Below are 13,782 nucleotides of genomic sequence, written 5' to 3'. Positions count from 1 at the left end.
CAGACTTGATCGCAGGACAAAATTGTTCTCAACATGGGCAAAACCATGTGCACTGCAGTTGAGGAGCATATTTTGGTTCTGTGCAGGGTAAATACTGACTGCTTTATTTTTTACACTGCAATTTACATTGCAGTTTGAACACACCCCACCCAAATCTAAATCTCTCTGCACATGTTACATTTGCACCATGATTTTGCCCATTTTGAGAACTAGTTTGCCCTGCTATCATGTCTGAATTAGGCCCCAAATCATTGAGAGCAGCCCTGCTTTGCTGTGGATGGCAAAATCATACAGCAAGTTTTTTGCTTATATGTGATCTATTTAAATAGCCTGTAAAAAAAATATTGCTCACCGCTCATCGTCGGGCCATAAACACTGGGCGGCTTTCAGCTGAAAGCCGATCAAACGTGCGGTTTTGAGCGGCTTTCAGCTCAAAGTCGTTCAGTGTGTATCAGCCTTAAAAGTAATCCAAGGAATGAAAACTTGTGAACCAGTGACAGGTTCATAGGTGCCCAAGGCTTATTGATGCTTGTGGAGAGGGATAATTAACCCGCCTGGCCCTAGATATATACACGCGCGCACATACACTTATGTATACAAACACACATTTGCCCTAACTTCAGTTTTGTTTTTTTCTATTTTGAGTAGATATTATTTGCTATGGTAGAAGGATTAAGTAGATGAAATCATTTTGTTTCTGAAAATGTGACTGTACATACACTGTATTCTAAAATCCATGCCTGTTTACTGGGTGGAAATGCGCTGCCACTTCTTACTGAACCTGGGATAATGCTTCTTACTGTATAAAACACCATAATTAATGTGGGAGGGAAATACCGAATAAATGTACCTTCTCTCCCCAGTAAAAAGGAATAGAAGCAAAGGTGGTTGATGCTTAGGTACATCCATCCTTGCCGAGGTACTCTGCCCTTCCAGTAACTGCAGGAATAGTAGTTCACCAACTTCTCTTCATCTGGCATGCCAAACAGTTTGTGGAACTTCACTATTGCCTCCTTAAATTTGTCTGTGTCATCATCTTCCTTGACTCCATTGATTTTATTATATTCAGCAATGATACCCTAAGGAGACAGAGAAATAAGCAGTTATCTGTGGTTTTTAAATTACGGAGAAATGTTACCTTCTCTCTGCTTTTAAGCAAGAAGCTTAAAACAGCGATGGCATTCATTGAAATACAATGTTTATTCTTGAAATTAATAAAATGGACTTCTGTGAGCTAAGATAAATAAAAATTGTGATTGTTTGAACAATTGATTAAAATATACTATTAATATGTAGCCAAACCATTGTTTCTATTTATATAGCCTCCTGGAATGGTGGTCCCAATAGGGATACAGCGTATGTGAAAGGGAATTAAAAAAATAACCATGATGTTGAGATTTTTAGTAAACAAAAGGTACTGTACAAGGTTAATCCAGGAACACCGTAAGAATGCACACAAGTGGTACTGCAAGGGTTAACAGCAGTAATGTGGTCTCAAAGGCAGGCTCTAAGTACTTTCTATCTGCTCATCACTGTATCACTACAGTAAATATGACTGCTGTGGCATTACAGACTGGAAGTCACAGTTCCCTGCAGACTCAGCGGTGGCCAAACCTGTTCTCAAGATCTACCAACAGTTCATGTTTGTCAGGCAACCTGTGGTTCTATAGTAGGAATGAATGCAGCAGGTTTGAAAATGCAGCGGGTCCTGTTCAGCGGGACTCGCTGCGTAGAAAGGAACCTGCACAGAGGCTTCTATGCGGCCTTCTACACATTACCATGCTGCGGTAGGACCAGACATCGGGACTGACGTATTTCTAGGTGCATACATACATTGAAAAGTATGTGTTCACACAGCACTGTGTAATACTAGAAATCCAGTCAGCAGTAGTCCATGTTACTGTATTTCTGCTGCACTAGTCACAAGCTATTTATCAGCAGCTGAGTAACTGCCATCACATTGTACAGTGTTTATCTTCCTGGAATGTAGAGGAGCTTCCTTCCCAAGATGTTTTCCTGCATGAACAGCTTGTGTGTGGCGGTAGGGTTTACTTTACAGACAGTAATACATGCCAAACCTGTATGCAGAGTCTAATCTCTCATGCACATAGCACTGCAATAAAAGTAGCCCTAAGCCACGTAACACAGATGCCAGTGCTATGCACTAATAAATGTAATGGAACATAGACTACATGCATCTGCAGAATATGTATGAGATATATAAGAAACTGTTGATAAATAATAAATGGTTATATCAGTGAATATACAGTAGTTCATTTCACATATATACTACTCTAAAACCAGGAACAAAGCCTAATTTATGTAGTGTGTACAGTATGTAGCAAATTTTATCTTGTCCCACCTCTAATACCCCTTTTACACCAAAAAGCTGGGTCACACTCAGGTTTTTAGACCCAGCTCCAACCTGGGTTTACACAACGTGCCCACCTGGTCTGGGCCGGCACTTGGATATGACATCATCTCCAAGCGATGGGAATCTGCCAGCCTGGACCCCTGTAATGCCAGCAAACAGTCTGGGGGAAAGTCCAGCACCCGGGAAAGCTGCTAAGCTGCCCCCAGCCACCGTCCGCCCCTAGCCCCATCCATGAGGTGAATGGATGCTCCATTCACCTCCTTCCAGCTTCGCTACTGTCGGCATAGTACAGCAGAGGAGGCTGTATGCACCTTCTCCCTAACCTCCGGACTGACTGCAGGACGCTGCGATCGGGAGGATTGGGCTCTCCCATTGGTGTAAACGGGTCCTGGGTCAGATGACCCGGTTTACCCATTTACACTGCCATTGAACAAGGGTCTCACCCCTGTTAAACCCGGAACAGTTCCCAGGTTGAATTGCTGGGTCTTTGGACCCAGCAATAACCCGGTATATATTCTGGGTGTAAGCTGGCACTAACATTTACAGTATCAAATAAAGATACAAAGACCTGAAACTGTAAACAATTATGTCACAACCTTGTAAATGAACATTCCTTATGTATATTGAAGCAATAAAGAATTCCATGCATTGTAGACCCTGGGCAAAACAACGCACTGAGACAATTGCCCTTCTCGACATGCTTTCCTACAGTGAACGGTTGTCAGCTTTCTGATTGGTGGATAGTTCGAGTCATCCGCCTATAGCATGCTGAAAGCCATTCACTGTCTGGCTGCAGGCTTAGAGGAAGATAGATAATGTTGCCCCTATGCTCTGATTGTGTGACCAACACCCACCCCTGCTCAAAGGCCCCAAAATTGTAGGGTCCTTGGCAACTGGTACCTCCCTCATCAGTACCCAATGCAACAGAAGTGGTACTGCAGACACATTTCTCACCTCCTCCAGCATGATGAATCTCCCTTTAGTGATCAGGCTGTTGGTGACAGCTGCTATTATATATCTTCTCCACTGTTCCACTTCTCTGCTTTTTTTACTTTTCGATAAATCAACCCCAATAGTAACAAAAAGTGAACCCCTGCTTGTTAAGTGGTATAGGCCACTTCCTGTTTTGAAATGGGACCTATAAAGGCTCCGTAATGTCACAGAGTACAGTATAATGTAATGAAATGGAGCATTGGTGGATATTATAATTACATACGTGGACACTGTATATTTAACTTAATAGGCTAATAAATGACAAGTTGATCTGAAATAGGAAGAGCACCTGTCAAAAACAGAGCCATGTTCACTTTAGTGGGCCACATGTAGGAAGCTAAACACAATAACCCATTACATTGGCCAATGGGATTACTTTATTTATATATATATATATATATATATAAATAATGTGCTCCTGACATCACTTTACTGGATATTTAATATGCACCTGACAAAATAAAAAACAAACTCAAGGGCTGATTGAGATGGGAGCAGGGGCGGGCTGGGCCGGGGGGCAGGGTGCCATGTGCCCCCCAGGCCACTCTGTTACCTAGTGTCTTGGGCCGCTGCCACATCGACTTGATTCAAGTCACTGCAGTCACCTCCATCCTCCCCCTGCGCTCACTACTATACAGAGCGCAGCGCAGCGCACCACTGACTGTGCAGCGCAGGCTTCCTCCGGCTATTTGGAAGCGCCTATTTGGTATGCTGCAGCGGCCGCCAGCTAATCATAACTTGTGTTCCGGCAGCCGCGGTGATTGGCTGCCGGGATGCGAGCTCAAATTGGCTCACAAACTGGAGCCATATTTGAAATGGCTGCCGGAGGGGTTAGCAGCGGCGGCGGCGACGACTGCAGCGTCAGTCGGCTGGGGGAGACCCGGGAGAGTGCTGAGCGGTGGCAACATCTATGACAGCCACCCCAGCCCCTGCAAGACAAAGGTAAACACATGGCTCCGCCCCCTCTTTTGTACTTTCCTCCCCTTCCACCTTCCCTGCTGTTAGTAGGGATGTGTCAGCATCGTAGCATACCTGCCCTGGCCCAGCAGTGACAGACCCCTCACTCTCTTTAATGAGTGATGAAGTACCCAACTTCCTTATGTCCTGTGCCAGGCTATTCCTGCTGTACTCATCTCCCACCTAGGCTCTCCTCTAATACACATCACTCCTTGTCCTAATACAGTAGTTCCTCCTTTCCCCAGATTCTACCGCAACCTGCATATTTCTGCCCTTCCTAGCACCCTAGGTCTCCCTAGTGCCCTGGTACGGAACTTAAGTACTGTGTCCACGCCATCCTCCTGTGTCCGCGCCACCATGTATTACGTTTAGTAAAGTTGTGGCGAGCGAAGTGAGCCACCGAGCCCGAAGGGTGTCTATTGAAGCCAGCCCGCAAGGGGACAATGGTGCTGCTAAGCATTATCCTTCGCTCGCCACTCGGGCTCGGTGGCTTGCTTAGCTCGCCACAACTTTACTGAAGGTAATCCTTCCGTATCGGCTAACGTAACTGGCGTAGCAGTGGCCACAAAGATGAGGAAGTACCCTCTGCCCTCCCTAGCACCCTGCAAATCTCTGCCCTCCCTAGCGCCGTGTGTCTATCATCCCTCCCATCCCTCTCTATATCTGTCTCTGCACTCCCTAGTACCCTATGTCTCTCTATCCCTCCCTAGCACCCTGCTTCTCTCTATCCTGCCCTAGCACCCTGTGTCACCCCGCCGTCACTGTCCCTGCGTCTCTCCCTGGCAGCTCTGTCCCTGCGACTCTCCCTGCCAACACTGCGCCTGTGTCCCAGCCGACACTGTCTCTGCATTGTGGCCCACTCCATGTGACATTATGTTAATTTTGGCTTCCACTGCTCAGCATAATGTGAATTTTGGTGCAATCCATATGGCATAATGTGAATTTTGGCTCATTCCGTGTGAATTAAGGCTTATTCTGTGTGGCATAATGTGAATTTTGGCTCCGTCCATGTGAATTTGGCTTATTCTGTGTGAAATAATGTGAATTTTGAATCATTGCATGTGATACTGGGACGGCGGCACTCGAACACAAGACGGACACAGCAGGCTGGTTTACCACCATTTCAAAGCAGACAGCCTCTTTTATCAAGGTGCATATATGCTCATATCCACCTTCATAAAAGAGCCCGTTGGCTTTGAAACGTCAGTAAAGTAGCCTGCTGTGTCTGAGTGCCGCCGTCCCAGTATCTTGTTAGATTATTGTGCATACTGCTGTATCGCAAATATATATATATATATATATATATATATATATATATATATATATATATATATTGTCCCCAATACTCCTCTCGCGCTTATATGCACAATAATATTAGAACACAATAATATTAGAAACAACTTAAACTTCAATTGCGGCTGCTTAACCACCAGGTTTCCTGAGGGCTAGGAAACAATACCCACAATACACTTCCCAAATGGTGGTATAGCGCCTGAATTAAATGTCCATATGTCGCATCAATGTTCTTAAAACCAAAAAACGTTGGATTTCCAAGAGATTCTTTATTTGGCTCTTAAAAGGTTCAAACAATGTCCCAACCCGTTTCGTCTAATATAGACTTCATCAGGGGAAATAGTTCAAATTCTTCCAATAGGTATCCAGACGTGTTTTACTTTGTCCTTATAACGTTTACAGTGAAGTTTCCTTCGAACTGGATCAGCTAACAGTCCTAATTCTTTCAGGGGATCCCGAGATAGTTTATCTCAATGGGGATTCGGATAGTGTTATGTTAGCCAATTATCTGATAAAACCAGCAAAAGTGCAAATGTGCAAATATCCTCTGCATTCAGTGCTGGACCAATTCTTTTTAGTGTAGTCTCATATTGGATAATTATCCCAAACAAATAGCACCAGATGAATCCTCCCAAATGTGCTCCTTCTCGTACAGGGAAATTCACCACAATCATTTGGTGAATTTCCCTGTACGAGAAGGAGCACATTTGGGAGGATTCATCTGGTGCTATTTGTTTGGGATAATTATCCAATATGAGACTACACTAAAAAGAATTGGTCCAGCACTGAATGCAGAGGATATTTGCACATTTGCACTTTTGCTGGTTTTATCAGATAATTGGCTAACATAACACTATCCGAATCCCCATTGAGATAAACTATCTCGGGATCCCCTGAAAGAATTAAGACTGTTAGCTGATCCAGTTCGAAGGAAACTTCACTGTAAACGTTATAAGGACAAAGTAAAACACGTCTGGATACCTATTGGAAGAATTTGAACTATTTCCCCTGATGAAGTCTATATTAGACGAAACGCGTTGGGACATTGTTTGAACCTTTTAAGAGCCAAATAAAGAATCTCTTGGAAATCCAACGTTTTTTGGTTTTAAGAACATTTATGCGACATATGGACATTTAATTCAGGCGCTATACCACCATTTGGGAAGTATGTATATATATATATATATATATATATATATATAAATATACACACACATGTATGTATGTGTGTATAGATACATACAATTTTTTTTACTAAGAACCATTTTGGCCTTTAGTTATGGGCCGGTGCTCTGTATTTGCCCCCCAGGCTAGAAGTTGCCAGCCAGCCCCTGGATGGGAGCAAAGCAAATTAGAGCAAGTAACTTTACACGTTGGTACAACTGTGATGCACTGTAAGTGCTCAGTTCCTGCAACAGATATCTTGTGGCCTTGCACACTTATCCCTTCCTGGTAGATAAAGGCTGGTCAGCAGTTGGCTCATCCCCCCATAAGTTTATCCAACTCATGGCTGCCTGTGTCTCTCAGCCTTATCCCCCCATGTCTCTACAACCTCACCCCTGCTGACAACGAAAAAAGATTTTGCCCCCAGTCGTACAATGGGCTCCTGCATCTGCCTGTGCCATGCTGAATACAGCAGAAGAGCAGCACCATGGGCAAGGGGGGCATGAACTGGACTCCCAAGCTTCTAGAGAACTGAGGCCCTCAGAATCTTGCCACCCAGTACAAGTGTCACCTTTGTACCTACTGATGCCACTGATGTCTGATTGTGTCTTTGAAACACTGCCATCTGTTGGCAGCAAGTGAAACTACATCTCTTTCTCTCTCACACATGCACAAACAGAGGCAATCACAAGGTAGCTGACTAGCTTTTGAAGCATTTGCTTTGAGCGGGCTTACTAGTATGACATAGTCAGTAAGGTAATAACTGCGAATACAGATTATGAATAAAGACTAAACTACCTGTATTTTTCCTTTAACAAATGTGGTAATGTCATTTTCATTTTCAAAAATGGAGAGAGTCTGCAGCAGGTTAATCTCCAGCCATTCCCAGTGCTCAGTCACCTCCCTCCGCGAGCCCCCTGGATAAAAGAGAAGCACAATAATCAGCTGGACAATGAGCACATACAGTAGCAGGGACAGGCATTCTTGTTATTTTTAATCCCCTTAAGTATTACCTGTAATTAGTAAAAGATACAAATGAATTATGTTTAAAATAACCACCAGCCATCTGAGCAGGCAGATCAGCTGTGTTCACCTGGAGATTGTGGGTAAGTTGCTCTCTGCATGCCACCATATATCCAAGGACAAAAATAATGAATCCTTTCACTTTACAAAAAAATACCAGTGTAGGGAAAGGCCCCCTTTCATGCCGGGCAATTGCAAAATTGGAGTATATTAAGAGTTGCATGGCCCACTGCACGGGAAACATCCCTTCTTAACATGCAGTGGTTCACACCCATGCCTTGTCTGGTTACGCCATCTTTCCAATTATATATACAGAAAGATGGCACAAGCACAGAGGAGAGCAAAATCTCTGGGGAAATATAGGGAAAGGAGGCCGCTGCACAGACAGCCACAATGGTCAGTCCTGGGTGTACAGTAGGGTAGCCCCCTGGACCCATAGGCATCACACAACTACCCTACTGCTATAGAACCAGTAAAAATTAGCCAGAGTAAAGAAATGTAATCATGTAATATCCAAACTGGGTGCCCTATAGTAGTGTAAATGTTATTAAAATGCCAATAACTGCAGCACTTGCTAATTGTCACAAGCAATAAGAAGAAGCTGCTCACCACAAGCGATTATCCAGTATATGAGAGAGTCAGGAGTCTGATACAGGATGCGATAAGGTGCTACCCTGGCACTAGAGTCCAATACTACATCCAGTGTCCCAACCAGCAAACCTACAAAATAAAAGGAGGTTTTAAACATTAAATAGTATACAGTAGTTATATGTGCATGGGTGAAGGGGTCTATCACGTTTATTATTGTTATAAACTGCTTTCATGTTGATCTATAGTCATCCAAAAGCCACATTGCAACATCTGTAAATTGAATAATGTGCATTATTAACTATATAACTATACACGTACAGTTTAGTCTAATATACCCCAAACCATTACTAAAGTAAGTTTGTGAACCTTTCTTTATAAATGTAACCATTATTTGAAGAAGGAACCTTCATGAGTGCTCCTACTGTCTTTATGATAAGGTTCCCAAAACTATACCCGTATATTCAAATGTGGCCTAGCTACTGAGATGCTATAGTAATACTACAGTACTGTATATACATTTTCTACCATCCAATACAACCGGGGAGACTGCAAACGTCTGTACTGCACGGTCTCCTCTTCACTACATTCCTATTATTTTTTTTTATTAGAATTTCCACATTCTCTGGTTCAGTTTGAATAAATTTTGCATCAAGTTGTACAGATTCTGTACAAGTAACATTCCTAGTATTATCTGAAAATCTCCTGAATAAAATTCTGCCCATGGTGATGATCTTGGTCTTTTGCTCTCTTTAGTAATCCATTCTTCCCTAGGGACTCGAAAGTCATACTGCCCATGTGTAAGTAACGAAGGCATGTAGGATCTAATGCTTGTGGTGTGCAAAGGAGACTGGCCTTAAGACTGACCAGCTGGGAATGTAGCACAATGTACATAAAGTAATGGTTCTATCAGTATGTTACATTATCACAGCCAACTGGCAGTAACCTTAAGAACTTTACCCTCCACAGTACATAGGGACCGATGAAAGCTAAAAGCATGGAATAAATTAGGCCTTAAATGTATTCCTCGGCTGCCACCTACAACTCGCTCCCCCTTCAGTCCTGGCGCTCTAGACTACAGCCTATTCAGCCTCATGGTTAATCAGGCACTGCGTTTGGGCTCCTTACTGTTACAGTTTCTATCAGCCTTGCATTCCTATTATCCAGAAACAGAACTCTGCAGTTAGTTCTGCCTTTTTCTGTACGCCTGGCCTGCCCATTTTACATGCATAAGGCTGATACCATGTACTCCAATTTGCTGCCACCTGAACGTGAGAAATGTTTACTGCCAAAAATTGTCTAATATAGCAGACTGGAAAGGCCCAAATAGCAAAATAATGCACCGCAAGGTCTGACTAGATGTATCTTTACCACAAAAAAAAAACCTGTATGGAAAAAGTCCCTGGGGAAGATGAGAAACTCCAATATATACTGACAGTTGGTGTGCTGATACCTATTTGTCTCTACAGAATGTAACCCTACTTCAGGTTTACATGTATTTTACATGCATGTGTATATATATATATATATACGTGATCAAAATGGTACATAGAACTGTACGGATTCAGTATTGAATCCCGGACGCCGGAATCCCGACCGCCGAAATGCCGACAAGGGGAGGGACGTGGATCGCCCCCCATTGCGGGCTCGCTGCGCTCGCCACGCAGCGGGCCTGGTGCCTCGCTACATTAGGCACGCTAATTTATTCTCCCTCCAGGGGTGTCGTGGACACCCACGGAGGGAGAATGTGTTGGCATTTCGGCGGTCGGGATTCCGGCGTCGGGATTCTGAACGCCGGGATCCCGACCGCCGGGATTGCAACTGCATCCCAACTGTACGATGTATATATTTGTTAGTGTGAAATGCTTCAGTATACATATGTGTATAATACTTATAGGTCCAGGAATAGTTAATATAGTAGGGAAATTTCTAGAGCCACCACGAGACTGCTGTTAATCATCTCGGGCTAGTTAAAAACATCCTGGGTCACTCGAGGTGGTCAGCTGGTCCTGAGGAGGGGGTATAAAAGAACTGTCTGAGGGCGCTACAGGGCAGAGCTGACAGCCCTTCTCCAGAGCTTAACTCTCCATGTGCCAGAGCTGTAAACATAAGAGCTGTACTTGGTGGCCGGGGAAGTGAGCCTAAGGAGAGATTGGGTTTTGGTAGCGGAACACCCCATAGCCCCACCGCTGCCAAAAAGAGCTGTTACTGTAAACATATAGCAGCGGGAGGCAAGGGGTCGGGAGCCGCACCAACCCGAGTATTACTGCTCAAGCGGGAGGACAAGTGTTGCCGTAGCTAACAGTGCGGTGATTGACAGCCAGGTGGTCGGCCCGAGCTGAAGCCGCTGAGAGCAATGAACTTTGCCTAGAGAAGAGCGCTTCTGCCAGGAGCCGCTGTACTTACCCCGGTGGCTGTGAAGTGGAAACCGGTGGAGAGTTGCCACCTCTGCCGTGTTGAGCCGCTGCTGAGAATCGGCCCGCCCCTTTGCTACGCCAGCTGCCGCTGATTAATGAACTGACAGCCAGGAGCCACCGCTGAGCGCCTGTCCAACGGCTAGAGGGAGGAAGCTGCCGGAGAACTGCCCCGCCCCCTTGCTACCGCCGCTGATTAAGGGACTAAGAGTTAAGCTGCACGGAGCGAGACGCCGCAGTAACGTATTGAAGTCGGGCGCAGGCACTGTTGGGTAAGTGAAGGGCAGAAAGTGTGGAAATCGCCCTGCCTCATCTGCTAAGCTGCCTTAAAGGTTGCTACTTACCAGCCCCCATCAAGTTTCAGCCCAGTTGAGGGAGAGACGTCACTAACAGAGCGGCACTGAGGTTGGTGAGGTTGGCTGCTTGCTATGAGCGGTGTATCTTCCACTGTCACTGGCAAAAGAGCTGCACCGCTGTAAACATTATACTAGAGTGACAGTGGAGAGCACTTGATCTAGTGAGAGCCGATTTATAACCATACAATCCAGCTCTAGCCTTAACAGAGAGAGAGACAGAGAGGGCAGATCACTCCAGTGTTGAGCAAGCAGCAAGCAAAGAGCTAGACACACACAAGCAGTCAAGTTCAAGTTTAAGGACAGACATCCCTACTTCTCTAAAGCTGCAAGAGGGTGAGATCAAACTAATTTATATTCCTAATCTACTCCACACAATAGAGATTGAACAGAGTTAACTATAAATCCCCTGCTAGACTGCGGAATAGGGGAAGCTTGCTTTGTAAATCAATCAAATCCAGGCAGACAGCCAGAAGTAGATACTCTGTTACTTTGCATAAAAAAAGAACAGACTTCACAGGGACAGAGAAAAGGGTTGATTAGATTGGATACTTTTCATATAAACATTAGTATCCAATTCTAATACTTTTCAATCACTTACTGCTAGAGATTTGTAGGAAGGAGAACGATACTTACAGCATACTCATATTAATGGAGGATACTGTATTATGGGCCCCAACGCGCGCCAACTCTTACAGTAATACAATGCATTGTATATAAGTTTTTTTTTTACTAACTGGCCAGTCATAGCTGTAATGTTTTCATATATGAGGTAATTTTTTGTATTGCATGCAAAAAAGTCTTTGTATAGGATTAGGGAAGGTTAGAGGGATTGTATTGTGATATAATATTTAATGCATTAAATTTTAACTGGTACACTTAGATATTGTACATTGTATTTATACCACTGTTGTTATTATATTGTTATATTTTATGCCGTAAATAAAATAACCTACTACCCTATGCAAGGGATGTGTTTCCTTTGCTTGTAGTTAAATCATAAAACAAGGTATAGGTAATTGTTGCTGGGAATAGTGTTTTCCCAAACTACACTAGTTAAACAAGTTTGGGTGGAGGCACATAGAGTAGTTGGGTTACACTAATAAGAAAAATCACTTGTAAATCTTGGAAGATATGAATTGATAACGAGGGAGAAATCCATTAGTGCAGGTCTGGAATATGTAGGAGTTAGCAAAAGCTATCCAAACATATATACTGTACATCATTTTTTACAATTATTTCCAGAATTTGCTAACTCTCTTTAGCATCAAGGATGCTCTAAAGATTTATAGACACCTGTTCTTTATTCATGTTCCATCACCTAATTTTAACTGCCTAGAAAAAAGGGGATTTTGATTACCTACCGGTAAATCCTTTTCTCGTAGTCCGTAGGGTATACTGGGATTCAGGTAGACAATGGGGTATAGATGGGTCCGAAGGAGCCGGTGCACTTTAATAAAAATGAACATCCTGTGTGCTGGCTCCTCCCCTCTATGCCCCCTCCCACAGCCCAGTTTAGAAAACTGTGCCCGAAGGAGACGGTCATACTATGAGAGGAGGAAATAATCTTAAATTTAACTACCAACAGCATAACACTGACGAAACCAGTCAGTCAAACACGCCAAACAGTAGAACGAAGCACAGAGGTGGGAGCCCAGTATACCCTACGGACTACGAGAAAAGGATTTACCGGTAGGTAATCAAAATCCCCTTTTCTCTAACGTCCTAGGGTATACTGGGATTCAGGTAGACAATGGGGACGTCCCAAAGCTCCCACAACGGGCGGGAGAGTGCTGAGGTCCCTGTAAAACCGAATTTCCAAACTGTAGATCCTCTGATGCCAGAGTATTAAAACTGTAAAACCTTACAAAGGTATTGTTCCCCGACCAGGTGGCTGCCCTACACAACTGTAGTAATGACGTTCCACGAGCAGCCGCCCACGAGGCACTCACCGACCTGGTAGAGTGAGCGGATATGGAGGCCGGAGCAGGAATCGAGGCCTGCGAATAAGCCATCTGAATAGTTAATCTGATCCATCTGGCGATGGATTGCTTTGTCGCTGGACATCCAATCTTTCTTGCATCGTATAGAATGAAAAGAGAATCAGACTTCCTTGTACGAGCTGTTCGAGAAACATAAGTCCTCAAGGCTCTGACCACATCCAGAGATTTAGGGGTGGAAGAACCAGGCCCTGTACGCAGCTCAGCTCTGTCTGCATGAAAAATTAGATATGTGTAGAACACCTTTAATGAAGGTCTGCACCTCTGGGAGAGTCGCCAACTGTCTTTGAAAAAATATAGACAGTGCAGAGATCTGGACCTTAATAGATCCTAGCCTAAGGCCCAGATCAACACCAGCTTGTAAAAATCTCAGGAATCTTCCCAATTTGAATTCCGTAGGAGAGAATCTATGGTTTTCACACCAAGAGACATAACGCTTCCAGATTCTGTAATAATGCTTTGAAGTGACCATCTTCCTAGCCTGGAGCATAGTTGGAATAACGGCACTTGGGATGCCTTTTCTTGCTAGGATTTCCCTTTCAATCTCCACGCCATTAAATTTAGCCGACGTAAGTCGTGATAAATGAACGGCCCTTGCTGAAGAAGATCTGGTCGATGTGGCA

The 13,782-nt window shown here is 44.0% G+C and overlaps 1 protein-coding gene across 3 annotated transcripts in view; it reads right to left on the bottom strand.

Moving 5' to 3' along the window:
• The window catches only part of TBC1D9 (TBC1 domain family member 9), a 67,394-nt gene that overhangs the window by 33,958 nt on the left and 19,654 nt on the right, over positions 1-13,782 (bottom strand). For all 3 annotated transcript variants that reach the window (XM_083173292.1, XM_083173283.1, XM_083173301.1), the window contains exons 2-4: positions 8,414-8,524; positions 7,580-7,698; positions 851-1,079 (exon numbers count right to left, since the gene is read on the bottom strand). In XM_083173292.1, coding sequence (XP_083029418.1) covers positions 851-1,079; positions 7,580-7,698; positions 8,414-8,524 — 459 coding nt within the window. The remainder of the gene's footprint in view (positions 1-850; positions 1,080-7,579; positions 7,699-8,413; positions 8,525-13,782) is intronic.

Source organism: Crinia signifera, chromosome 1 (assembly GCF_055691185.1).
Source record: "Crinia signifera chromosome 1, ASM5569118v1, whole genome shotgun sequence".
NCBI lineage: Eukaryota > Metazoa > Chordata > Amphibia > Anura > Myobatrachidae > Crinia > Crinia signifera.
Note: the sequence above shows the minus strand (reverse complement) of the source record. Positions and strands in the feature narration are given on the sequence as shown.